The 27,598-nt window shown below is 41.3% G+C and overlaps 1 protein-coding gene across 9 annotated transcripts in view; it reads right to left on the bottom strand.

Moving 5' to 3' along the window:
• Unc5d (unc-5 netrin receptor D) overlaps nucleotides 1–27,598 on the bottom strand; it is a 557,233-nt gene that overhangs the window by 13,289 nt on the left and 516,346 nt on the right. For all 9 annotated transcript variants that reach the window (XM_006994386.3, XM_042262551.2, XM_015987869.3 and 6 more), the window contains 3 exons: nucleotides 20,875–21,024; nucleotides 14,206–14,370; nucleotides 6,337–6,515 (listed from right to left, as the gene is read on the bottom strand). In XM_006994386.3, the coding sequence (XP_006994448.1) occupies nucleotides 6,337–6,515; nucleotides 14,206–14,370; nucleotides 20,875–21,024 (494 nt within the window). The remainder of the gene's footprint in view (nucleotides 1–6,336; nucleotides 6,516–14,205; nucleotides 14,371–20,874; nucleotides 21,025–27,598) is intronic.

Here is a 27,598-nt window from a genome sequence, read left to right as displayed (position 1 = left end):
TCACTAAAGGAAGCATGCTCTCAGGGGCACTTTGATAAATAAGGTGAAATCACTATGATTTCACTTTCTCATATCATAAAGACATCATCTCCAGAAATATGGACATTGTTAGCATTTTCAGGACTGTTTTCAATGGTGCTTGTGAAAGGCCATCATTCAGGCTGTCTGAGAGACTCTGCTATGTCCATCTTTTCAGAAAAGGACCATGTTTAAAGGGAGAAGCTGATTTCGTTAAAGATCAGCATGTACTTACCAGTGCCTGAGGGAGGAATAAATCCAAAACCAAAACAAACAAACAAACAAAAACCCAAAGCTGGCACCTTCTCTTCTCATCACCCCTTGGCACTGACAGTGGGGTCACAGGAACATAAAAAGCTTCTTTTCCATATTGCCTTCAGGATGGACACCTGCCACTTACAATCCGTACACAGCTTGTTCATGGCTAAACCTGTCCCAGGGCTGCCTCTTTTCTGCTTCATATCAGCAGGCAGTTTCATGAGTCGTTGACTTCAGCAGAATGAAGCCCAAACGCCCACCACTCTGCTGTGTTAGGCCCCTCTAGCCTCATGGGCTTTTTTCAGATTTCAGACCCTGAGTAAGTCTACTGGGCTAGAACCAGAAAATCTGATTTAAACTTCATTGTATTTCACCTCCAGGGACCTACATAACGCTATTGCCCTGTGCATTAATTCTCCTAGATGTCATGAAGGTTTTTTATTTTTTTATTTGGAAATGGCAGCCTTAAAAGGTAAGGATGTGCTTTCTGGCTTCTAGCCTGCAGAAACAGGAAAGCTCTGTCTGCTGGGATCACAGTAAATTTCCCAGCAGGAATGAGAGGGAGGCTGCTGTTTCGTGTGCATTCTGACTCATCTTTGCGTATCTCCCTTTCTCTCCCTCATTCACCTCCAAGGCCTGCTCTGGAACTTTGCTCCCCTTGAGAATTCTCCTCAGTGCTTCTGCCCACATGAGTAGGTTGCCTTGTGACTCCCTGGGTCCTCTCCCTCCACCCTCTGGCCATTTCCTTGCTCTGATGCTTCCAATTAAGAGGGTGGACAGAGGGAATGAAAAGATACGACCTCAATGTGAGAAGACTCTGCTTCTCATTAAAGGTCCTGCTGAAAGATGGGAAGGTACGAAAACAAGATGTCACCGTGCCATTTATCAGCCACAAGGCTGGAGGACTTTCATTAGTCCTCAACTTTTACAGCATCACCCATGAACCCCACACCTGAGACACATTTGATCTGTTTGAACTAGATGACTAACAAGAAATACGTTTCTCTGGCGTTGCTGCCAAATTTTCAGAGAAGTCTACTATTAGGGAAGGCCTTGGGAAAGACAGTTAATAAGATGTAATTTTCTTCTACTTTGGCTGTTTCCCCTCTATTCATCCAGCCATAGCACATGCATCTGTTGCCATAGCAACACAGTAAAGCTTTGGTCTCACAAGAGTTTCTCAAATGGGGAAATCATAAGGCCTTATAGACTTTGTAACATCTAGTCACAAGCTTCACATACGAAGGCATACAGGAAAAGACAACTTCGTTTTGTGGCTTGATTCGTTTTTTTTTTTTGGTTTTTTTTTGTTTGTTTGTTTGTTTTTGCTAAGATTCACTTTCAAAAATCCCTTGATCCTTGTTTGTGTCAGTTCTACTGCCGAGGAGGCAGAATGTCAGGGTCAAGATAGTGTCCTGTGGAAGAATTCATATCATTTATACAGGGGTTACTTAGTGAATTTCTTCCAACCTGACAGCCTTATCTATACATGTTTAAGGGTAATTTAGAAATAAGTATCATAAAAATGCAAAGTAATGTGTCAGTTTAGATGTGGTGGAATACTGCTGTCTGAGGCAGGTATTTTTAAAATATTTATTTACTTTTATGTGCATGGGTATTTTCCTGTATATGTATCTGTGGATGTGCCTGCCTGGTGCTCATGAAGGAGGGCATTGGATCTCTTAGGAAAGGCATTACAGCCAGTTGTGAGCCACTGTGTCAGTGGTGGAAACTGAACCCAGGTCCTCTGTAAGAATAGCCAATGCTCTTAATCACTAAGCTATCTCTCCAGTCCCAGGAGCAGTTATTTAATCAGTCCTCAGCGATGTTCTCCACCACCTCCCACTAATCACATGTGGCCAGAGCAACAGATAGTTACTACAGCTGAAATTACAGGCTAAACACGTAACCTTGTACATGTAGTATGGGTGCTGAGGAAGAGTCAGCCCTGTTCCCAGCACCCACAACTACAGCTGTCATCTATGGCATTCTTCATTGGGCTCTGCAGCATTTCCAATGTGATCCACATAGCAGGCTAGTTGTACGACCCAGATACCCTGTGGCCAGACAACCACACAAAGGCTGTCTCACAGCCTCACCAAGGGCTGAGTCTTAATTTATTCCTTGTCTTTCCTACCGCCTATTCAGATCTAAGTAGGGGTGTGTGTGTGTGTATGTGTGTGTGTGTGTGTGTGTGTGTGTGTATGTGAAAAAGACAAAACCTCATCAGCAACACTGACATTTACATTTGCCAAAGAGGATTAAAGAATATCTTTAGGACTGACAGAAAAAGTAGAACAAATATTTTCCTCCATTCTCTTGGAAATCCTTTCTTTGGGATTTGATGGCTGTTATCGATACCTGCTCAGTGCTTTGGGAAAGTGTAAGGAAGGGGAAAGTCAGGTAAAAGTTTATCATGTGTAGCATGAATTCTAGGTTTTTATTCTTAAGACCGATCAGAATTCTCACTACAATCATGTGATCAAAGTGAGTGGATTCTCTGAGGAGAAAGCTGAATCGCCCCTCTGTGCTCATCTTTCTGTCTTGACTCTGGGACTGATGGGATTCTAAGCCTCTGAAATAGTGCTCTTACCCAGTGCTACCTGCCTATTGACAATGGTACATTTTTCTGTGTTTCAGATTTATAAATTTTATACTGTTATTCCTCATCATGAGAGAGTTAAATCAGTAATCTGGTATTCCACAATAGGAAAATGGAGGTGGGTTTCATTTCACCTCTGTCATACGTGCTTCTTTACACGAAAGATGATCTACTTCTTTGCATGAAAGATGTACTTGGGGTGGTCTCACTGAGAATGGCCTCAGTAGGCTCACATGTTTGAATGCCGGGTCCCCACTTCATGGAACTGTTTGAGAAGGGTTAGGAAGCATGGCCTTGTTGGGGTGGGTGTGGCACTGTTGGAGGAGTGGTGTCACTAGGGGTGGCCTAGTTTTTTCTCTCTGTCTACAACTTCTAGATCGGATGTGAGTTCTTAGCTCCTGCTCCAGCACCATGCTTGCCTACCTGCGGCCATGCTCCATGCCACAATGATCATGGACTATCCCCCTGAAACTATAGTCAATCGTCAATTAAATACTTTTCTTTTGAAAGTTGCCTTGGCCATGGTATCTCTTTATAGAGCAATATAATAGTAACTAATATAGTACTCTACGTGAAAATATAAAAGGAACTTGGGCATGTCTGCAAAGAGAAACTGAGCTGAGCCTCTAAAACAGATCGATGCCAGGTGGCTGTAAGCACTCCTCTTATTCTGCTTCTCAGATACTCAACACCCAGGTCAGCCCTGGACATAGCAGCATCCTCCACCTTGAAAGAGGCTAGAAGTAGAGCTGAAGGAGAATCCTCAGTTCCTGGTAATGTCTTAGTAAGAGCAACAAAGTCCTAAGGAAGCTTTATTCAGTGAGGACGGACTTCTGTTAAGTCAGGGCTCTGGGATCGGCAGACTGGGGGGAAATGTAGGGCACTGCCTGCTTTTATAACCACACTCCACTAGAATAGTCAGGCCTACGCTGGGTGGGCGTTTTATTTTCATGTCGCAGAGACGGAAAGTTGAGCAGTTATTGAGTTGTCATCAACAGATCCTACAGGGCCTAACTAGTCCCCACCTGGTGACCCTAGTTGAAATCATTCATTTCACAGCTAGGCTTTTTAAGATCAAAAGCTGGAGAACAAAGAGGAAGGTAGAAAATGCTGCTGCTGACCTGAATATGTTGTCTGTGTAAGATTTCAAGAGCGAAGTAGATTATACACATCCATGCTACTCTAATTTGGTATTCATCGTGGCAATGTCAAGGTGAACAGCTAACATTTGTTGAAAGCGTTCTGGGCACTATGTTGGAAAATTTCCACAAAATAAGTATTTGTATTACTTATGTCAAGGGAGTTTAGGCTGTCCTGGAGATGAGGTATTAAGGGAAAATAAGCAAGTCAACAGTCTCATGACCCTAGACACTAAAAAGGCAGCTAGCTCCAGCTTGGACAATTGATGTTCATTAGCGTCTGAGCATAAGAGATGCTAAATGTAGTCCCGGCTTGATTTGCAATTTCCCTACAGTTTGAGGCCAGAAATGCATGACTTTGGAGCCATATACTCTAGGTCTTCTGTCTACTGTAAATGGAAAGTCAAACAGAACGGAGCTGGAGCACCCACATGCTCACTCTGAAAATCAGTAGATGTGCAGAGCAGGGAATGGGGACTGTGAGGCAAGAAAAGTGTCTGATTGCTAAATGGTAAGTTAAAAATCGTACCTTTCATAATTAGAATAGAGGCTTAATATACTGTTTATTCTAGACGGTCTGTGACCAGAAAGAAAGACTTGAGGAAGGAAGTAACATGTTTACATAGGCTGAAGTGGGCTGCAGCACCAGGGCGGCTGGGCAAGCTTGAGTCCCTGCTGTGCAAGCATCCTCTCTTTCCCCTCCCCTCCCCTCCCCTCCCCTCCCCTCCCCTCCTCCCCTCCCCTCCCCTCCCCTCCCCTCCTCCCCTCCCCTCCCCTCCCCTCCCCTCTCCCCTCCCCTATCCTCCCCTCTCCTCCCCCCTCTCCTCTCTTCCCCTCCCCTCTCCTCCTCTCCCCTCCCCTCCCCCCTCCCCTCCCCTCTCTTCTCTCTTCTTCCCTCATCCCCCCTTCCCTCCCCTCCTCTCTCTTCTCTCTCCTTCCCTTGCTTCCCCTTCCCCTCCCATCTCAGTTCCTCTCCTCCCCTCTTTATCCCCCGCCCCGCATCCTTCAACAAAATTCATTTTCTGGGTCCACTTTTCCTTCTGTGTCCATGTTGATAAGAAATGACCTCGACACAGTTGTGTTCATGAATCACAACCAAGAAATCTCTCCTCTTTCAAACTTGCTAAGTTTGAAACCTCTCTAAGTTATTGTTTTTCCTGCATATTCATATTTTTTCATGTTTCCCTTTTCAGTATAAGCCTTTGCCTTTTCAAAAAGGTATCTATTCTTTGGGGGCCTGCCTATTCTCTGTAAATTCATTTTTCTCTGGGAACAGTGCCTCCTCCTGATTTCTGGTTGGATCCTTCATTTGTGGATGCTGGATCCATTCTGAGTCAGGGAGCAAGCAGTATTCCATCTTTTCTTGGCAGACACATGCCCTCCCTTTCAGATTAAAAAAGAGTCAGGCATGGTGTCTGTGAAAATAAGGAGAAAAAGTGAGAAGGAAGAGCAAGCAAGCAGAAAGAAAATAAGGCTTTTTTTTTTTTTTCTGAAAAGCAAAACAAAGCAGTAGTAGCGAAGGCAAGGAAAATAAAAACGACTCTGGTGGAACTCACTCTTACCAGCTTATTTTGGGGGTGTGCAGGGGGTTATGGAGAGGAGAATTTTGATTTGCCAAGGCCTTATCCCCAGGAGTCATTCCAAACCCAGCACATCCTGCCTTCTACCACCCGCGGGGGTTGCTCTGGGAAGCTCAGCCACCAATGCCTCTGCTCCTCTGAGGTAATGGAGCTTATTAGGGATTTCTCTGTTCTTGTCGGCTCTAGGGCAGGACAGCTACTAACCCGTGAGGTAATGAACACTGTCACTTTCTGCAGCACGGCTGTTCGGGTGGTGGTGTGGAGATAACTTTCTGTCCACTTAGTGGGAGATCTAAAACTTGTCCTGAAATGCCCTCTAAATTGTATTCAGACACCCATTTTTTTTTTTTTCAGACCGAGTGTTTCCCCATTATGGGCTAAGTAGTGCCTCCAATTCTGATGGGGAGGGGACACGCAAGATATTTGTTGCCCTGTGTTTAGGTACCATTGTAAGCCATGTTCTAATCATTCCTCAGGAGGACGCAGTCTAGGCTTCTGTTTGAATCACCCCAACAGCAAACCTGGACACAGGGCCAGAACCAACATAGGGCTTTTTGGTAACGTGCCCTGAGGCAGAGTGAGATGGCAGTAGACAGAACATTGATACCATAGCTGGGCTCCATACAAACATGGGCTAGAGAAATCCACCGAGATACCCATCCCACATGGTTGCCCCAGCTCACTTTATTTTTCAGGGTTTGCTACGTCAAAAACATTTTCAAAAGTTGCCCCCAATTACCTATTGATGCTGTTTTTCTGTGCTAACATCTGCCAGTCCTTGCCTTTGGCATTGGGGGTATCAAATGTAGCACAGATCCTCTGTCTGATGGAATAGGGAATTTTGAAGGCTTTGGGGCCAGTCTGTGCAGGGAAAGTACTGTCCTCTTGTGCGAAGAAAGTGATGGTTTCTCGTTCACTCTGTAAACAAGATAAGTGATGCATGATCAGATCCAAAGGAAAAACACCACCGATAGTTTATTTGTGAAAAAAAAAAAAACTGTGTTAACACACATACTCAAAATGCATACATAAAACACACTGACAGGATCCTTAGCTTCTGAAATAGCAAGGACCTTCTTTAGTGGTCCATCAGTCATGTCCTAAAGATTAACAGTAGCCTCTTCCACAGGGATATCATAGGTCACCAGAGCCTAGTATTCCGCCTTGCCTGGTAAAGGCAGAATTAGGTGTTTTTATTTTATTTTAGTTTTTAAGGTTCTCAAAGATAGATGAGAATTACTATGAAGAAGCAACCTGCTGACAGATTTGGGTTCAGTATGAGGAATGACCCTCTGATAGTCATTGAGACCAAAGATGAATGGGCTGATCAAAGCAGCAGACTGGGAAGCTGTAAGGGGAGACTGTATGTTAATGCTACAAAAGTGTCTTCTATTCCCTAGTCCTAAAGCTGGGTGGCACTGCGATAAATCTTGGTTTTGATTTAAGTCCCCTCAGTGAGATAGATGCTGCCAGAGATAACACTTCGGTGAGCTGTGTGCAGTGTGTTGGCTGGAAAGGTTCTACGTGTGCTGTCTGTCCATCTGCTTCTAATGTCCAACTGTCCAGTCAGGATTTGCTACATCAGTGCGTCACAACTGTTAGGTCACCACGTTCAAAAATAAAGTCATAAGGGTATCTGTCTGGTGGCAGCAGTGGCTGATAGGCTCGTGTGGACTAATAGAACTTTAAGAATTCCCAAATATCTGGTGGAATGGAGCCCATGATTATTATATGCCATAAAATAAAAGAGATACTGCTGACATAATTAAAGTACCTAATCAGATGGCTTTGAGTGAATTATTTTCCTTTTCCCTGTGGGTCTAACCTAACTAGGTAGCCTTCAAAAGGAGAGAAGTCTTCTGAAATGTATTTTTTCTCTCACTTCCCTTCCTCCTTCCTTCCCTTGCCCCCAACTCTTTTGAATGTACTGGGTATTGAACTCAGGGCCTTGTGCAAATAGGCAAAACAAACAAACAAACAAAACAAAACAAAAAGGCACCACTGAGATGCACCCCCAGATTTAGAGGCATCTCCTACTGCTCTGGAAGATGGACAACGCCATGTTCTGAATTGCCTGTGTGGGAGAGTTGTAGCTAGGAGCTAAGAATAACCAGGATAAGGAACTGAGTTGTAGCAACAACTTGAGCAAAGCTTGGACTCTGAGCTGCATTAAGAACATTTCCCTAGCTAATATTCTTGATTCCGTTTTAGTGAGACCCAGACCGGAGAGCACAGCTATGCCATGTTTGAACTTTTAACTTAATAATAATAGGATGTCTTTATGCCAATAGATTGGTGGTAATGTGTTGTGTTGACAGAGAAAAGTAAATCAGGGAGGGTTGAGGGAGTGGTTAGGAGGTTTTAAAGCCCATTCAGCTGGTATTTGCACGGTAAATGGCATCCCTCTTTGTGTCAGTACATGGCTTGTTAACACTCTAAGTTCTGGGCTGATTTCTCCATGACTTGTGACCTTCTTCTTTTTTTTTTTTTTTGGTTTTTTGAGACACAGTTTCTCTGTGTAGTTTTTGGTGCCTGTCCTGGATCTCGCTCTGTAGACCAGGCTGGCCTTGAACTCACAGAGATCTGCCCGGCTCTGCCTCCCAAGGGCTGGGATTAAAGGCATACGCCACAGCCACCCAGTGATGTGTGACCTTCTTATGTCTTTCTACTGTGGGCACCACAGCCATTGTGACCCTCTTCAGAGAGTGTCTGGCTTGAGCAACTATAAGAATTCAGGTATGGTAAGTTCTCTCCAAAATCTGTCAGCTAGAGAGACTAGTTGTTGGAGAGGTTTTATTAATGTTTGGCAATGCTTTTTTACTTTTTCCATTATTGTTGGACACGGTGACATGGCTTGGGTGTTGAAAACCCAGGATGCCCCAAAGCATATCTTAGATGTTCGAAGAGAGAACAGCTTCCTGGTCAAACACAGGTATTGGGTCTCACATTCCTGCTATCATTTAAGTTCATTTATGTTCTACCAACTGGTTTCAGTTTTGTTACATACTATATTAGGGAACAATCTAAAACAGACTCTTTCGGTGTTGGTGTTTGGTATGGTCTAATAACAAAAGCAGTTTTTAAATCAGGAATTTTTAGATGGCTCTGCAGTAGGACTCTATTCTCCCTGGCTTGTAACTCTGGATGCTATATAATCTTCCATGTCAGCTCCCTAATGAGACCTCCTGCCATGTCTCTCCAGACAGTGTGAAAGCCTGTAAAAGCAACCCATGTAATTTGTGACACATCTGAAACTACAAGCTGGATGTCCCAGTAAGTACACCAGCCCCCATTTTAGTGTTTCAAAACAACTATGAAATGCACAGGGCAGAGGGGTTATGATAACTCCTGTGCGGGTGATAGTAACACTATGTCTTGGAAATTTATATGAAGGAGAGTCTTCATGGAAGAGGTGTGTGAGTTGGCCTTGAGGGATTGGTAGGCATAGACTGAATAGAGTTTGGGCAGATAGGTACTTATTCCAGGCAGAGTGGACAATTCTGTTCTGATATATTGGATGGTTATAAAATAAACCAACTCAGTTTCTTACTGTATAAAATAGGTTACAAGCAGACATTATTTTTTATCATGGTTTGTAAAATTTCTTTTAGCCTCTAAAAATGCAAATCAAGTGGAAATAGCTTCCTTACATATTTTTTTCTGACTTGAAGACCACAGCAGAAAGGAAGAGAGAAGGGAGAGGAGCCAGAAGAGGAAGGGGAAAAAATAATTTTACTCAAGTTAACATGGGAGTCTTCTATGTGAAACGGCACTGAAAGTTATTAACAGAGGGGAACTCCGTCTTCAAAACCCAAACAATCAGACCTGATCTCAGACTATATTGAGACTAGTTAGGAGAGTTTAACCCTCAAAAATCTCTCAGCAGGAGAAACAGAAAACAAAGCAGCAGAAAGTGGTGTGTTTTTTTTTTTTTTAAGATGAATAAAATACATGAGGTTGAATCTAAAATTAAGCATTGAAAATTTACTACACTTTAATAAGTGGATCCATTTCACTCTTAAAATTTCCAAACTGAAATATTTCTCCTCTACCAGGGTGGCACTTTATGTAACATTTATGATGCATTCTAAAGCACATCTGAACCAAGTAATAAGAATGCTATAGGTACATCACATTCTCTGAGTGTTTAAATTAAATATGCAGAGGAACAGTAGATTTTCATGCTCTGTACATCTGAGATAAGCGGCTGCTACCTGGCTAGCATAGGGAGTTGTAAATCACTGAGAGATTCCAAGTACTCTATTTTATAGCAGACAAATTATCCCCCAACTTCCACTACTTTTGAAGGAAAGATAAGAGAATTGCTTAAAGGGAAAATTGTAACATGCAAGATTCTCATTTAAGTCATTTCCACCAAAAACTGTCTTCAATAATATTATATTAGGAAAAAAATGATGGGATAAATTATGTGATGGTTCTTTCCTGTTCCTTGGAGTGTTCCAGGCCCCAGGTTTTAGATGGATGACAGTGTTGATTTGACAGCATCAGTTGGCAGTAGTCATTATGTTATTTAACAGGATTGCATCTAAGAGGATACTACTAAAGACTGACACAATTCTGGCCACATGGATTTTTAAAAAGGTATATTATTTTGGCTAAAACCTTTTATTTTAAGGATCATCGCAAAGATAGTATTTATTTAGAAAATCATTTAGATGAAGACACAAGAAAGGAAATGGCAGATGTAACACTGAGCGCATAGAATCGATGTCTTCAATGAGTATGGTCACTACACTTAGACATTTAACACATATACATACCCACGAACACACATGCTTACATTCCTCATGATTACTGTCAAATACAGGAAATTGTGACACTAAGAGAACCCACTCAAGGAAGACAAAGAATGAAAATCCTGAGCTGAAACGCATAGGGATTTGGGGATCAAGATTAAGAAAAAAAAAAATCAATGACATCTATCAAAAGCTACAAAAGTTCCATATTATTGTGACTGGGTTTACTTAATAAGCCCCAGAGGCTAATTTACTAAACTTTCTAAGCCCCTAAAGTCAGTGTTTCCAGTCTGCTGACCAGGAATGTAAAGCACCTTCAAAGCTGGTCTATGGTTCCAAAGTCATTCCTGTCTAGAATGTCACCTTCCTCTTCCCCAGTAATCAGTTTCTGATCACTGTCCATATTTAGCCCTTTGCTTCAATCATTTACTATGACAGTCAACTCCATTTTAGGAAAAGACAACAGGTGTTTTTAATCACCAGATGTGTCCTTCCCCCAAGACATTGGAAGGAGTTTGAGAGACAGTTCAATGATGACATTATGAGAAGACAAGTTCCACATGTACATACACATTCTTTTCTTGACAATCTATAGAATGAGCACTGACTTACTCCATTACCCAAACATATTGACATTCTATGTTTTCTTCTTTGTGTGTTAGCATTATGCACAGGTGTTCCTATTTTTGTGGGTGTGTCTGTGTGTTGAGGTCAGAGGACAACCTTGAGCATTGTTTTTTCTCAGGAATTATCTGCCTCATGTTTTATTGAAACAGGATCTCTCATTGGACTTAGAGCTTACCTACTAAGGTAGGGTGGGTAGTAAGTTCCATAAATCTGTATGTCTCTGCCTCCCCAGAGCTGGGATCAGAAGAGCACAGCATCATACTTTTTTGTGGGTTATATGGATTCTGGGGAGTGATCTCAGGGCATCGTGCTTATATAGTAAGCTCTTTAAGGACCAAAAATATCTCCATAGTCCTGCTTCCTTTTTTGACAAAAGAATTTCTCAATTGTTACATGACTCCATTGATGTATTTAAGAACAAAATTACTGGTGTTGGATATTTGCCACCACTGTCTGAGATCCCAAGTGGAAGACTGGCATTATGGTTCATGATGAGGCTGATTGGGGGTCCTGAAATAATGTAACATGTAAGTAGAGACTTTGAGCCTGAAGTCAGGTCTCTCAGTTTGCACTGTGGTTTCACATCTCATTAGCTCAATATCCTTAGACAGGAAGGGTAACTTCTTTGAGATTTTATATCATGTACAATTATGACTGCAGTAATAGTTAATCCACAGAGCAGTGATGGTTATGTGACAGATGGGAACCAAATGAAACAGAGCCTGAAATATAGGGGCTTTCAAAAGTTATTAGTCGTCTTCTAACACAGAAAATGCTAATAAATTAGACTTGCCTAAGATGCTCTGGGACTGGGTCAAATTCCTGCAGTAATACTTTAAGCAATTAATAAACCAATCCTTGACAGAATAGAAAGAGCAGTAAAGCATCCAAAGGCTGAAGGATGTGAACCAATGATTATCAGTCAACATTTCTGATACTCTTTTGATACTTGTTTCGCAGTATCCAGAGACACTGTGATGTTTGTCTTCTTGATGGCTCAATGTCACTGTAAACTTTGAATCATTAGAAAAGAGATCAACAATAAAAGGTAGGAAGGATTGGGTTTCTTGGCTAATTTTCCTTTGATGTACTTCATGAATTTAGTTAAGCAATAACAAAATGTAATAGGGTGTACCAATCCTCTGATTTTTGTCCTTCTGTAAATTTTTTTAATAGCAGAAGTTGATCTCCAGCATTCAGGTGTCTTATAAAAACAAGATCTTCAAACCTAGAATCCTTTGGTTGACCTGTTAACATACATGTCTGGCAACCCAGATCTGAAGCCTCTTTCTTCTGCCTTTTGATGGGTGCAACTGAAAAGTAGGTGTTACTTGGTTTTCTCTTTTGTTTTTCATTTTAAAAATCCATGGATGGGGAGGTCATAGGCCCCAGAGCAGAACTTATTACTGTTGTTTAGCCAAGTTGCTATGGTGACAAACTGCATTCTAAATGTTTATGCTTCTAACCATGCACAAATGCTACTTAATCAGGAAAGCTTCTCTTTGCAGTAAATGGTAGTAGATGTAGACTCACAACTGCTCAAGATGGTGAGGAAAAGTGATAGAGATGAGTGCTTATCCCTAAATGGGGCCTTTATTCTGCTCCCTCTAAGGTACAGGGATATCACAGAGGGAACTAAAAGAATATAAGGGCTGGAAAACAGAAAGAAGGGGCTATGAAATGATACAGCCATTGCAAACATGTTTCACATCAGTTGCAGTCGTCTGTGCAGGGCCTGCATAAGACTGGGCCTGTCAACTGCCAATCATGGATGGGGCAGGGACTCATAGAGCCCTTTTGCTGAACTATTGGTTACTGATGGGTTCTGGGCGAGGGATGTAACCATTTTCAATTGTGTACCCACTAGTCAACCCACCATACTCTAATGTACAGCTACAAACCTGGGGTCAAACAGAGGGTCCTGGGGTCAAATCAGTGGGTCCCCAAAATGAACAGACAAAAAGACATGGATATGGGGAAGAGACTTGGTGGGGAGGGGATGACAGAAGGAAGTGGAAGGGAAATAGAGTATGAGAATTGACAGTAACCAGAATGTATTGCATCAGTGATCTCAACCTGTGGGTTACCACAACATGAAGCACTGTATTAAAGGGTTGCAGCATTAGGAAGGCTGAGAGCCACCACATTATATACATTTGCAATTGTCAGGAAATTTAATCAATTAAAAAAAACCTAAAAACAAAAATAAAACACATCATCTAACTTCAGGATGAACTATTAGTAAAAGAGGTTACAGTCTAAGAAAAAAAAAAGCTTCCCATAACGTTTGTTCATATTTTATTTGGAAATATATTACATTAACTATGCTGTGACTGTTCATGAAAAAGATTCTAAAAATACCCTGCCCAGATTTCTGGATGTACTTTCCCCATCAAAGCTGCTTTAGCACTAAATGCTAATTGGCAATAATGAATGCAAATAGCACACATACATGTCAGTTAAGACAGCTATCAATTGTAAGACATGATCCTTGGGAAAGCTATCCAGTCCTCAGGAAAACTATTTGGGGAATTAGCAATACTCACTTTGCATAAACAATGAGTTGAAATGAAAATGCAAAGAAGTGATGATGCATTACAGTTATACACATTCAAAGGAAGAAAACTTAAATTGAGTTGTATGCATGTAGATGTGTTAAAACTTCAGACAAGAATAAATCGATGAATAGATCATTAATATTTATTTGCGGACAAACACATATGTTAAAAATCAGTGGGCCACAAAACAAACAAACAAACAGATATGGATGTGGGAAAGGGACTTGGTGGGGAGGGGCACCAAAGATAAAGTCCACAATGCAACTGTCTTCTAAAGCATTATGAAGAACCAGTTGAATAATAACCCAGTAGCCACCAGTCTCCACTGCCGTGTTGATCCATCCCTGACACATGCCAGTGGGTATCCCAGTCCTGCTGTAAATTAGGAAACTGCTTGCTTTTTGTAAAAGAATCCATGTACCTGCTCCTTCACCAGAAGTCCCTCTACAGAGCCTTGATTAGGCTCTCAGAGAGGTTAGTTTCCCTGTCCATTGGGAAGCTTGGTTCAATTCTGAGCCCAAGAAAGCATGGTTTTCCTCATTGATAATGAGAGTCAAGAGCCTACATGTTGAAGTTCCTAAGAATAGCACAGTCATGATATATATGTGATCTTTATTCCTACTGTCCCTTAGGAAGGGACTCAAAGGACCAGAATCCCGGACTTACCTCTAGGATGGATGTCTGCACTTGGAGGATCTGTTCATGGCCTTTGAGCTGCCGGATGCAGATTTTGCAGGACAGCTGGGTGGTGGTGGGCGTGTAGCGCTCCAGGGAGAAGGCACAGTGCAAGGGCTGCCGGTTGCTGCTCCACACTCGGGAAAAGGGGACTTCCTGCAGTCGGGAGGAGGAGAGGACAGGGAGTGAAGAGCAGAGCCCTGCTTCAAGGAACCAGACCAGCAGTGACTTAATCACAACAATTATGATGATGATGATGATCGTAGCAAAGATAATTGCCTAAGTGACTTTGGTGGAATTACAGAAATAATATTTCAGCATATGCCAGGGAGCACAGAAGTAATTAATGTCAATTCCAATTGATAACATTTGAATTCCTAAGCCATGCTGCAAGAGCTTAGACTTCACTCATTCTCTCTCTCTCTTTCTAAGAGCTTAGACTTCACTAATTCTCTCTCTCTCTCTCTCTCTCTCTCTCTCTCTCTCTCTCTCTCTCTCTCTCTCTCACACACACACACACACACACACATGAATGGATACCATTAAAATTTAACCTTTTCCCCACTAAAATTGATCATCCTTAGAAGGCTCCTCTAGTCCATCTCTCTATATAAGCTGGGAATAAAATGCTATTTTCTCATTTAAGTACGAATTTTACTGGGAAACTGACTGACCAGAACTTGTTGCCCATACCACAGACTCATGTAGACCTGTGTAGGGATAAATACTGCCAATGTATCTGATAGAACTGCACACAACCCAGAGAAGGACACAAACATGCTCGGCACCCAGAGTGACAGAGTTCTCTAATCACCTATGATTGGTCATGTATTAGGTAAGTGACCACACAGTACAATATGAATGAGAAATAATAACAGTTTAGGTTTTGTCCCATCCTCAGTGACTGATATAACTCCATGGCAAATGTAGGTTTTACTAAACAAGAACGGAAATTATTCCTTTTCCCCAATACTAGCTGGAGCATGATGACAAAAGCAATTTTTACTGTTTGTTCTTACTTTTGTTTTTGTTTTGTTTTTAATGTGTTGAAAAGTATCTCCTTCTTAGTAAAATTTGGTTGGGGACTTGGCAATGACCATGGGTGCCCAGCTTCTAATAACCCTCATCATAACTTTTATTTCTTCTTTTTATCACCTCATTAATTTGCTCCTTTATTGCTAAAAATACAATTTTCTGCAAAGCTGAAGCTGAAAGGTGGCAAGAGATGTACCAAGTCTGGAAGCTGGGAACTCTAGAGTGTGGCTGGTGATAGGTCTGTAGTGTGTTATAAGACCAATGCCACAATTATAATTATTCACTTTGGGGAACTGTTTATTCCTGAGCTTCAGTGTTCACACTTATAATTTGCTTCCTAACTTTCTCTAAAAGCTATATAGATATAGATCTATATTTTGGATGGTGTTGTGAGTGTTCTCTAAGCCAATCAGCTGCCTTCATGGGATGTTCAGCTCTGCGAAAGGTTCATCCCAGCTGGGTTTGCTGACTGTTTTCATGCCCTCATAGTGGGATAGGAAGGGTCATGAGACCCTCACCTAAGTATCCAACTGTTTTCTTCCATAGCTGTATACAGATCTGCCTTAATTGCATGTGGCCTCAGGAAGGAGCAAGTATATATATAGACCAAGGGAGACTAGAGGAGGAAGGCTCCATCAATGTACCTATGGGAAAGCCCTCATGACTACTGGGTGAGGGCCTTCTAGGTACAACTTGTTGGGGTATGGAGCACCCCAAACCCTGTAAGAAGCATCTCTCCTATGTTCTATAAGGGAACCCATTAAATACTCACTGGTTCCAAAGTATGAACTTTGGTGGAATGGTGCCTCTATTTGTCATTGGAAATTTAGGAATGGGAGAAGCTGCTGCTTATGGCTCCCTTTGGGGAGGGATTTTAACAACAAATACTTTCTGGAGTAAGCATCAAGGATAGATGGATTTTAGATTTTTAGATTGTTCTATCCTTAAAGAGGATATAGCAAACTTTGGAGAAGAGAAAACAAAATGAAGCATTCACAATTACCATCCATCTTAGCAAGAATATAACAACTGTGTAGGGCTTTTGTTTTCTTGTATTTGTTCTTAATCCTCAGCCAAAGAAGTCAGTGGACTTTCCTCAGAAGATGTACTGAGGGATCAGAGGAGGCCTCAAGTATGGCCATGATTTATAGCATTTCACAATTCCTCCTTCTAAGCCTTCTCCCATTGTGCAACCCATGGGTTACTCCTAAGTCATACTTCAGCCTCCTACACATCTCCCTCTGCCCACTGAACTCAATCTCATCTGCTTGCACATGGCCAACTGTCATCTCCCTTTGCAAGGCTCTAATAACTACATCTCTGGCATTTATCTCATCATCAGTCCCTGGCACTGTAGTCCTAAGGCACTCTACAAATGCTACTTGGCATTTATTTCTCAGGCATTTTACCATCTCTCTTCCATGGTCATTTAGCCAACTTTCCTAAGCCCATTACACCTCACTGGAGCTGAATGAAGTAGTGTTTCATACTCTTCTGCCTCTAGTCTCTACTAGACAAGCTTGGCAGGGTGTGGAGCCTCACAGGAGAGTCAAATGGAAGTCAGTTGATTGGCATCCATCAAGGCAACAGCATCACGGTCTCTCACTTCTAGTCATGAGAGACACTGATGTGATCATTACCCAGGGGCTTGGCCTTTATCCCATGATCCCTTTGCTTGATGGTTCACAGCAGACCCCAATGCCTCACATTATAAATCCAGCTTGGCCTTCCCAGGTCTCAATCATTTCATGGCCTGCACCCACTCTCTACATTCTCATTCTAATAATCTCTCAGATGAAATCTCCTTTTATACCAGTTGATTTTGTAAAGTTACTTTGTATGTCTCCTTCAGAAAAACCAACTACAGCACAGGGCTGTGAGGTTAACAAGTGGGCTTTGTTTGCTAGAACAACTTAAATTTTAGTCATTACAGCATAATGTAAGTACTTGGCTTTCAGGGTTAGACGAGCCCAGTTCAAAATCCATCTCTCAAGGAAAATCTACATTTTCTGCTATGGGTTGGGATCCTTGGTCATACTTACATTTTCTTAAACAATGATACTGACCACTTCTTTGAAAGTACCCTCTGATATCACTTGCTAAGTCTTCTGTATTTTCCCCCAAACACTAGAACATAGGAGATTAGTACCCTGTGCAAAGATAGTTTTTCCTTGTAGAAATACAAGAGAATCAGCATAAAAATGTCTTTTCTCCTGTCTCACCATGCCACTGCATATAATCAAAACACTTTTAAATCTGCTTGGAAAAAAGACAGTACTGAAGGAATAGTTTTTCATTGTTGAGTTGAATAGCAGCTGCCAATAGTGTTCAACAGAACATTTAAAAATAATAGAACTGGAAGCACTGTGATTAGTGTATTTTCTCAGGGCAATTGTTTCTGCTTCCATTTATCCCCCCAAAAGAAGTGGGGGACGGGAAGAAAAATCCACCCTTTTCCCCAAACAAAACAAAAACAAATCACTAACAATGCTCACTGAGCTGAGAGAAACAGTGCTGAGGACAAAGTTTAGCAAAGTTATGTGCGGAGAAAGAATTCCGGAAATGTTTTCATTCTGGCCCCCATTATAATTAGGTTCCAAGCAGATGGAGAGAATGTAAATCATATCCTAGCAGGAGATAGACACTGACTTCTGGAAGATTCATAGCATGCTGCAAAGACAGCTGTCTTTATCCTAGGGACATGACAACCTGACTGTGCTTTATTGGCTCTAAATAAATAAATAATTGCTGCCATAAAGCTTATCATAGCTTTCCAAGCCAGAGTCAATAAAGATAAAGGGAAATTATAATGAAGAAGCTTGGGGTCCCATGACCTGTTGAGAGTGGGACTCTTTAGTTACCTCCCAGGTAGGGCAAGGAGAGGGCTGATGACAGCCATAGTGGGTAACTAATCATGGTAGTCTTGAATCTTGGGAAGAAAACATGGAACAGTGTGTTATTTGGGAATGCTAGCACTATGGGTAGAGGTTTTTCTTTAAACCAAAGTCACTGGGTGCGGCTGATGGACCCTCCCTTCCTGCATACAGAAGCTGTATGACATTCTGTGTGATATCGGACTCCAGTACCTGATTGGAAATCAAAGTGATCCCCCTAAACCTAACAGGCCTCATCTTCTCAGAGCTCAGGACACAGACCTAACTCACACTGTTTCAGGACAACTTGTCGTGCAGCTGTTGCTATCTGATAATTTTTGAACCCCTCTTTTAGGCTTGTAGTTCCTTGGAAATGCCATCTCCCAGAACAAGACAGGATGTTATCTTGGAATGTGTGCCAATTGCAATATATCAGTTCCTAGACTGTCAGTTTGTAGTTAGAAGGAGACAAATACATAGTAATAGCATCTCCAGTTTCCCATGCTTTGGGCTGGAAGATGACAGGGAGATTTAGTGATTAAAGATCAGACCACATATCAGGACTAGCATGATTTTCTGTTCCTGTAACATCTCTCAGAGATAACCAGAGAGAGAGAGAGAGAGAGAGAGAGAGGTCCCATTATTTCCTAACCACTAAGGCCCATTGAATACTCTTCCTCTGTTATCCCCACCAAGTTTGTCAGTACAAACAATGATCCACATAGGCTCAATCAGTTTGACCACAAATCCACCCCAAAGTGCTTTGATCTAATGTCTGGAACAACTATAGTGTGGTGATTAAGCCCATCGCAATGCTCACTTATATGATCTGAGGGATTTAGCACTGGTATGGGCAAAGATTGGTGGGTAAGGGTGGTAGGAAGGAAGGAAGACCAGAGTGGAGAGTAATTTTGGGTTAGAAAAATGAAGTGGAAATGAAAACTCAGTGGCAAGACCGACCCCTCCACACCCACCGTTGAAAAAAATGAAATTGCTTTTCAGTCTTCCAACACCCTTCCCAAACTAGGCTCAACTACAGAAGGGAAATATTTATACATGCTCACAACCTCCATGGATTCCAAACCATGCTAGTAGTGAAGCATGTTAGATTCCTTGCATTCCAGTGCCTTTTGGCTCTGGTCAGTGCTGTTGCATTCTGGGAGGTTTGCAGGTATGCCCCCCCCCCATCCTCTTGGGCTCAATGTATTCATTCTATGTCTTTGGTTCTGGAATCATTATTTAAGAGTCTAGAAAGGAATGGCTCTTTCATCCATCTAATTTTTTTTTCAATATTTAAGCACTAAATGCAATAGCAACTTTGGACTTACTGACTTGTATCAGACACAGTGCAAAGAACCTATAAAGATTAATATATAGGCATTCAAATGGTTAGCAAAACTTGTCTTAACAATACTCTCAAACTCAATCTGGAACAGAAACTTTGAATACTACCTCCTGGAAAACAAAGACATTTGGGTCTTGAATATCACCAGCACTACACTGATTCAAGAATCTTCTATCAAGAAATTTGTCAACTGTGCCAAATCAAAGGGGGGATAATTGGAACCCTGAGAGATGTTCATGTCATTTTGGATATTTGAATGCACTAAAACTGTTTTGGGAGGAGTGGTTCCCAAAAAGCAAGACTTACGAGACTTAAATGGGAAAATAGAGACTTATATCCAGTTTTAGATTTCTGCATTTTTCAAGTGGGAAGCATTGGTGGCCCAGCTTTTTCTATCATGGAATGTCTGTGTTTTCGCTTTGCTATCTGGCTGGTTCCCATTTTGAATAACTATATGTTAGTGTAACGAGTGTGTGTGTGAGGGTGAGTGTGTGTTTAGGGGTATATATGTGTGTGTGTGTGTGTGTGTGTGTGTGTGTGTGTGTGTGTGTGATGAGTGTGTGTATAGGGGTGTGTGTGTTTAATAAATAATAAATAATAAATAACTAAAAGAATGGAAGTGTTAAAAAGCTTCATATGACTTTGCATCTATGCTGCCAGATGTAAAAATGTCCTGCAATTGCAAATTAACAGGGGTACCAGAAACTCTTCTGGGGTTAAGGAAATGTCCTGTCATTTGAAGAAAAGGGGGCCTGCTTATGATAGCAATAAAGGAAATTCTCAGACTTCAATGTCAAGATTACAAATTTCTCAGATATCTTTTTATGGTAAGCATAACTGAATCACCCTGAGCTGAGAAAAAAAAAAAAACTTTATAAGGAGACCTATGCATGCTAATATATAAATATCTTTATGTATTTATAAAAGGACTCCAGGGAGGCTTCCTCTTGCCTTTGCTTACTGACTAGGGGTATCTTCTCATCTTACTCATTACATTTGGCAGCAAGCAGTTCACATATGAAGGGTAACATCTTTGTTCACAGCCACAGCTATCACTCAAAATCATCACCCTGAGACGTTCTGCCTCTTCACTGCTGACTGTGATTAAAACAGTGTCTCACACTGATTGATTTTAATAAAAACAACACACAATCCGTACTTTTAAGTGATTAGATTTCCATCTTAAACCTATACTGAACAATTCAAACAGAGGAAGGGAGTGCCACATAACCTGAGAGGCAGGGACTTTTACCCCACTTACGAGACACCTGTGAATTTAGGACAGTATGTTCCACTCAAACTGTTAGATCTCTCACAGTTCGGAGGTGCAATCCATACAGGAAGGCCCCTCCCAGGTTTGCTGGTCACAGCAAAGCTGTTTCTATGAGAAGCTCCTTTGGCAGATACCTGGCATGCAGTGAAAGGTTTGATCCTCCAGAGGAATGGAGGGATGTCAAGGACAGATATCTGAAGACTGAAGGTATTCCCTTTGAAATGTAGCAGCTTTGGTTCTTCCAGGAGCTGGCCACCTTGGTGCCGTTCATCAGAAACCACTTCCTGTAAGAGCAGGAAAGAAAAGGAAGAACCACATTGAGGCATATGGCTTTGTGTACACAACCATGCACACTTCTGACACAGGCACACACTTCCATAGCCAGATAGAGCCCCAGACTTGCTGCTGAAAAAAATAGGGATTTGGTCACCAAGAGACAACTGTTCTTTCTTGCTTATGTTACGTATGCCTATGTAGATTTATTTATTTTGTGCAGTATGGGCACTCAGGTGTAGAGGTGAGCCGTCAGTTTGCAAGAATCATTTCTATCATTTCACCCCATGAGTTCCTGACATTAGACTCAGGTCATCAGGCTTGGTGGCAAGCACCTTTACCTGCTGAGCTATCTTGTTGGCCCTTGCTGAGGTTTTTTTTAATTTTTTTATTATTAGTATACATTCCTTCTACAAAATAATGGGCATCGTTATTTTATACATGTACATTTTATACATGTACACCATGTACTTTAATCATAACAACCCTGGTATCCTGCTCCTGCTTCCCCTCCTCCTTTCACGGGTCTCTTCTCACACAGGCCCTGTTTTACTTTTGTGTCTTATTTGATAAAATCCAGAAACTGTATGAGAATTCATGATTCTTCTGAGTCTACATTATTTCCCTAAGATGATACCCTTTTGTTCCATCTGTTTTCTTGTAAATGCCATTTCACTGATCATTATGACTGAACACCCCTCCTCTGTGTATACGTGCCACACTGACTTCATCTATTCAGCCACTGATTAACATCTAGGCTGATTCTCTAAGTTAGTTATTGTGAACAGTGTTACACCGAACAAGGCCATGTAGGTATCTTTGTGTTACGCTGGCTTTGATTTCTTCATGAGTGCTACTCTTGGATCCAACAGTATATTTTTAATTTTTGGACGAACCTCCATACTGATTTTCATAATGGCTAGAGTAACTTATATTTCTTCCAGCAGCATGTAGCAGGGCTCCCTCTGCCTCCATCCACTTGAGCCAGCATGTGTTATTTATTTTCTTGATGGTATTCCTTCTGGCTGCTTTTACACTCACTGGAATATTCCTTAAACTAAAACTCCTCCTTGCCTCCAAGCTGATTCTAATACCATTGAGTTTCTAGGAGTATATGGGTTTCATTTGGATGTGACATTCCCCAGGGATCAGCAGCACACAGTGCTATACCTTCACACTACAGGCAGACAAGGTGTTCTCTGTTCTACTGCAATTCTTCACAAGGATAGGCATTATCTAACATTCATTTTTGGCTCAAAATAAATGTTCTGGAGTGCGTGTTTATTTGTAGTAGTATTCATAAGGGTTTTTAAGCCAAAAGGCCAGGAAAAAAGAAGTTCTTTATCAAGTTAGCCTGACTTCAGAAACAAGAAATCAAATTTCCAAGGTAAACACTCCCCTATGTTTCACTGAGAGATCATTATAATTACACTCGTGACAAACAAAGCCCACACAGGTTCGACTCAGCAAACACTTAATTGCTTCTGAATTTGTTGTGACCAGAATTACATTGATAGGGCAAGTGGAACAGCTAGATAAATATGTATTCTGAAAAATATTAAATTACTGTAGAAGTAAGGCTTTCAGTGACTAGAGATGAAAGCCCTTCTCAGGTCCATTTGTAGAATCACCCTTGACTTACAGTTTCCTTGGAGACCCAGGAGAAACACCAGGCCATACAGCCTTTATATACCACAGTCTGTAAGATGCTACAATCAATTGGAAGAAGTCCAGCAATTTGATGGATAAGCACAATTTGTACTTCAGTTATTAGAGGCTAAAAGCAGCCCCATAGTGTGTCTATCTCCTGCCTTGAGTTATAAGGACACTTCTTTTTAAGATTCTAGAAATTTGAGGTACCAGAACTTCATATACTTGCCAAACATCCTAATACAGACTTACATCTTTGTCTCTAAAAATGTTTCATTTTGAAATAGGGTATTTCTAAGTTGCACAGGCTGTCTGGAATTCATGGGTCTTCTGCCTCAATATCCCATGTGGTTATACATGTGATCTGCACACCTGACTATAGAATTATAAAACTGTTTATAACTTGTAGTTTAACTTGAGTAGTTTGCTGGCTAATTTTTTAGTCAACTTGACATACTCTAGGGTTATCTGGGAAGAGGGACCCTCAATTGAGAAAATATGACCCCATCATATTGACCTATAGGGGAGATTTTGGTACATTTTTCTTATGTAATGATTGATGTGGAAGAGTCCAGTACACTGTGGGCAATGCTCTTCCTACATCAGAAAACTGAGCTATTCATGGGTACCAAGTCAGTAAGCAGCATTCCTTTGGGGACTCAGCTTCAGGTTCTGACTCCAGGCTCCGGCCTGAGCTTGATAACTTCTCTTCATGATGGACTGTGACTGCGACCATTAAGCCAAAATCAACCCTTTCTTCTCTGAATAGCTTTTGGTTACAGAGCTGTTTTTAATCACAGCAACAGAATGCAAACTAAGACAAGCAGATTGTGGAAAGGTTGCTCCTGTAGCATGTCAGGATAAAACGACCAAGTTCCACTCCATGTCCTATGGCTCTGTGTTCTTGCTTGGGGGAAGAGCATTTCTTGGGACTTGTCCACCAGTGGCAAACTTGCTATGCACATGAAGATGTTCTCTTTCCTCACTGTCTAGCACAGTGACCATGAACCATGATGGCTATTAATGCACTTGAAACATGGCAGTTGGGACTGCAGCACTATATTTTTAATTAATTTAAATATATACCTGTGGTTAACAATTACTGCACCAAGTAGAAACTGCATGTCATCAGAGACTGCAAAATTGGTTATAACATGTGGCCTGTGTCATTCATGCAGAGTGGTGGGAAACAGTCAGGGTGGGGAAGAGAATTAACCCTAATTAACTCTTAATGCATAGTGGGATAAGACACTGGCAATGTAATAGATTGAGGCAGTAGTTCCTTCATGTGAGATTCAATGAGTGTCCATTGGAGCTATGGTCTGGTTGGACACTGATTATGTAGCTATGCAACCATGTACCACCAAACAGTTGACATATGATCACTATGTTGTGTTCATGATTGAGAATACATATATGCATATATGATGATTTATGTCACTAGATGCTGTATTTGCAGGCGATCCTACTGAGGTTACTAGAGTAAGGAAGTTATTTGCCTAAAGTTACATGGCTAATGACAGAGAATAGAATTGTCTATCTTCATCACAGTCCAATATTTCTTTGCATAGATATTCTTGTCTTTTGTTATACTAGGCTTACCGTTTTCTTAAAGTCATGTGACATTCAAACTACTATCACTGCTCTATCATGGACAATTTTTCATTGGTGCAGGACATAGTTATAGGATGACATAAGTCAGTGTATGTCTACTATATATATAATTTAATATAATACAATTACACACACATATGTATATATATAATTTAAACATTCCTTGAAATGCAGAAAGTGTGGTAGAAATGATGAGGAGATAGCTCAGTAGGTAAGAGGACTTGGTTTGGAAATATGAGGACATGCATCTGGATTCCAAGCACCCACACAGAAATCTAGGCATGGCTATACAATACACCCTGTGTCTCAGTTTTGATGGGCAAGTAACCCAAAGCTCCATGGCCAGGAAGCCTAAAGGCTTCTGGTTTGGTGAGACATCCTAAGTTAGAGTCCTCAGAGGAAGGTATCGAGGAAGACACCTGACATTCTGCTTTGATGTTACCATGTATGTGCACAAGTATATGCTCTTCCACACGCATGTGCACACCACACACACACACACACAGACACACACACCAACCTGTACATATTTAACATACACATTATATACACATACCACACACACACACAAACACACACACACACACACACACACACCACAAACAACACACACCACACACACATAGGCATCATATACATGTACAACACAGATATACAACAAGCACAGTACAGACTCAGCAGACACATACACACACAATGCAGAGAGGAGAATTTGCAAAATCAATGTGCATCTACTTAAAATGATCATGTAGTGAGAGGTACCATTTTAAACGGCTTGCTTTAGGCTCCTTAATTTAAATACAAGTGTTTTTAGGTTTTGTCTTTTAGCTTACTGATTTACAAGAACCAGTAATGTGCAACTAACATTGCCTAGTGTTTGACAAAATATTAAGCAATTAGATCAATTCTGAAACAAGGTAATTATTAAATGAAAAGGCCCCATCACAAACTAATCACTATGTATTTACATATTTATAAATGTATAGCTGGCTTTAGAGTCAAAGAAAAAAAAACTCCCAAGTACAAAGAACTTTACAAAGAACCTTAAAATCAGATATTTTGACCTTGTCAGAGAAGTGCAATCCTGAGCGGAGTGCAATGTGGTATTCTTAGGAGCTGGAGAGCTGTGGGTTTTTGTTGCTGTTGTTAATTTGTTCATTTTTTGATACGGTTTTGATATTGAGCCCAGGATGGCTTTGAACTAAGGATTCTCCTGCCTCAGCCTATAGAGTGACGACGGTGTTACAAATGTACACCCTGAAACCAAGTACACATGGATTTGTGAGGCAGTCATGTACACACCTCTACGGAACTCATTGTGAATCATCTACACGGACAATGTGGCCTGACAGTCACTCCATTTTGCCCCCTGTTAAATCTCTCCTTCTGCTTAGATGATTCTGTTCCTGAAATAAGAAGACATGGTTCTGTGTGTATAAAACATCCCTGTGATGCTCTGGATGGTGGTTTTGCTGGCCCTCAGCTTCTTCATGTCACACTCAGGCCCGCAGGCCTTCCAGTTCTTGAAGCTGCAGCCAGGAGAAAGGCGCACATTGTAGCTCACTGAGCTCTTTATGTTGATTTAATGAGACAGCCAGCAATAACCAGGTATGCTTCAGGGATACTAACAGAGGCGGGCTGAATTTACATATTTATGAGACAAAACTGTTTGAACTCAACGCACACATACACACATATACACATTGTGTTGCTGTGGTGTTTTCCTTTAAATGCTTTACATGAACAATATTTCCCAAGGTTGCATTATTGATAAACATAAGAACTACATCTGGAGGAAATCCTTTGAAATTAGGTTCTAAATCCACATTAATGCCAAATAAGTAATGAGTACCGAGAGGTACTGAACAGAAGTGCCGACTGCTGTGAAGGGGAAAAATGAGTTTTGTTTTTCTTTACATCCTGAGATGAAGATGGGAGATCTCAATTCTTTGCTTTCTTCATGTCACAGTTTATGGGTGTGTGTGTGCATGTATGCTCGCACATGCATGCTGTGTATGTCATTGTGCCCTGAAATAGAGTAACAAAACCAGGTCTGATAATGTACCTGCTTTGAAAATGTATCTCGAATCCTTAGCCTTGAGTCTGACGCATCCACAGAGGCAGAGCCTCTGCAAGGAGGCACATGCTCCCACCATGTCAGAGGAGGCTCGGAGAGGAGAGGCTAGAACTCCTGCAGCCTTTCTTAGCTCACCCCTCTCTCACCTCCAGGCAGCTGACATTTTCTATTTGTCAGCAGCACACCTGAGTTGATCTAATTTTTTGTGAGGTCAGTTGTAGGTGCCTTCATTAGAGCACATCTCAAAGCCTCGAAGCCTACACTAAAATAGACCTTAGGCCGCGAGATGACTGTTTTGTTTGTGTCATTTGAAGACATGACTGTTTCCACCTAGTGTAGTCCAGAAAAATTAGAATTAAGCGGGGAGACCCTGCAGTCAGGATGGAGGAAGGGAGACAGGTTGGAACAGTGTCTGTTTACTCAACTGCTTCCAATGGAATATTCTTTGATGGAACCACTGTATTACTTGGCCATAATCAGGTGTTAGCAGACAGGTAGATTTGGTTTAAAGGCTCATCCTCTTGCAAAGGATTTCTTCTAGCATTTAAATGTTTTATGAGACAGAACTTCCCAGTGAGATATGAATGAGAAAAAAAAAGACGTAACCATGGCCCTGCAGCAGCCTTCCTTCTTGGTGAAGAGCCAAGCTCTAGTTGAGCGCATATTTGTTATCATTTCTTTGAGATGCAACAAATACAACAGTTGTCACGAGCGTGTCCTAACTACGATAAACATTTCATTATAGTGATAGTTGAAACAAATTCTAAGATGGGCAATAACTGCCGAAATGCTCCATTCCAAAAAAATTCTATACTAATTTTAATAAACATAAACTCTATTAAAAATGCCAAAAATATACATCGGAGAAAAGACAGCCTTTCAAACAGTGTTGCTAAGAAATTCAGATATTCATATGAAGAAGAGTGAAACTGTCCCTATCCCTCACCCTGTGTAATTATCAGCCCTAGGACAGGCAAGCTGGCCTAGTGAGTAAAGGTGTTTGCCATCGAGCTTGAAGACCTGAGTTTGATCCTCAGGACCCACATGGTGGGAGAAGAGAGCCAATTTCCATAAAGAGCCTTTTGAAGTCCACATTCATACAGCACACATATGGCAAAGCTTACCCTACGTCCCACCTCACTGCTACTAAATAAACAATGTAATGAAACACCAACTCTAAATAGATTAAAGACTTTAATTTAGACTTGAAACTTAGAAACTGTTACAAGGAAAAGTACAGAAAA

Source organism: Peromyscus maniculatus, chromosome 17 (genome assembly GCF_049852395.1).
Source record: "Peromyscus maniculatus bairdii isolate BWxNUB_F1_BW_parent chromosome 17, HU_Pman_BW_mat_3.1, whole genome shotgun sequence".
Taxonomy (NCBI): domain Eukaryota; kingdom Metazoa; phylum Chordata; class Mammalia; order Rodentia; family Cricetidae; genus Peromyscus; species Peromyscus maniculatus.
Note: the sequence above shows the minus strand (reverse complement) of the source record. Positions and strands in the feature narration are given on the sequence as shown.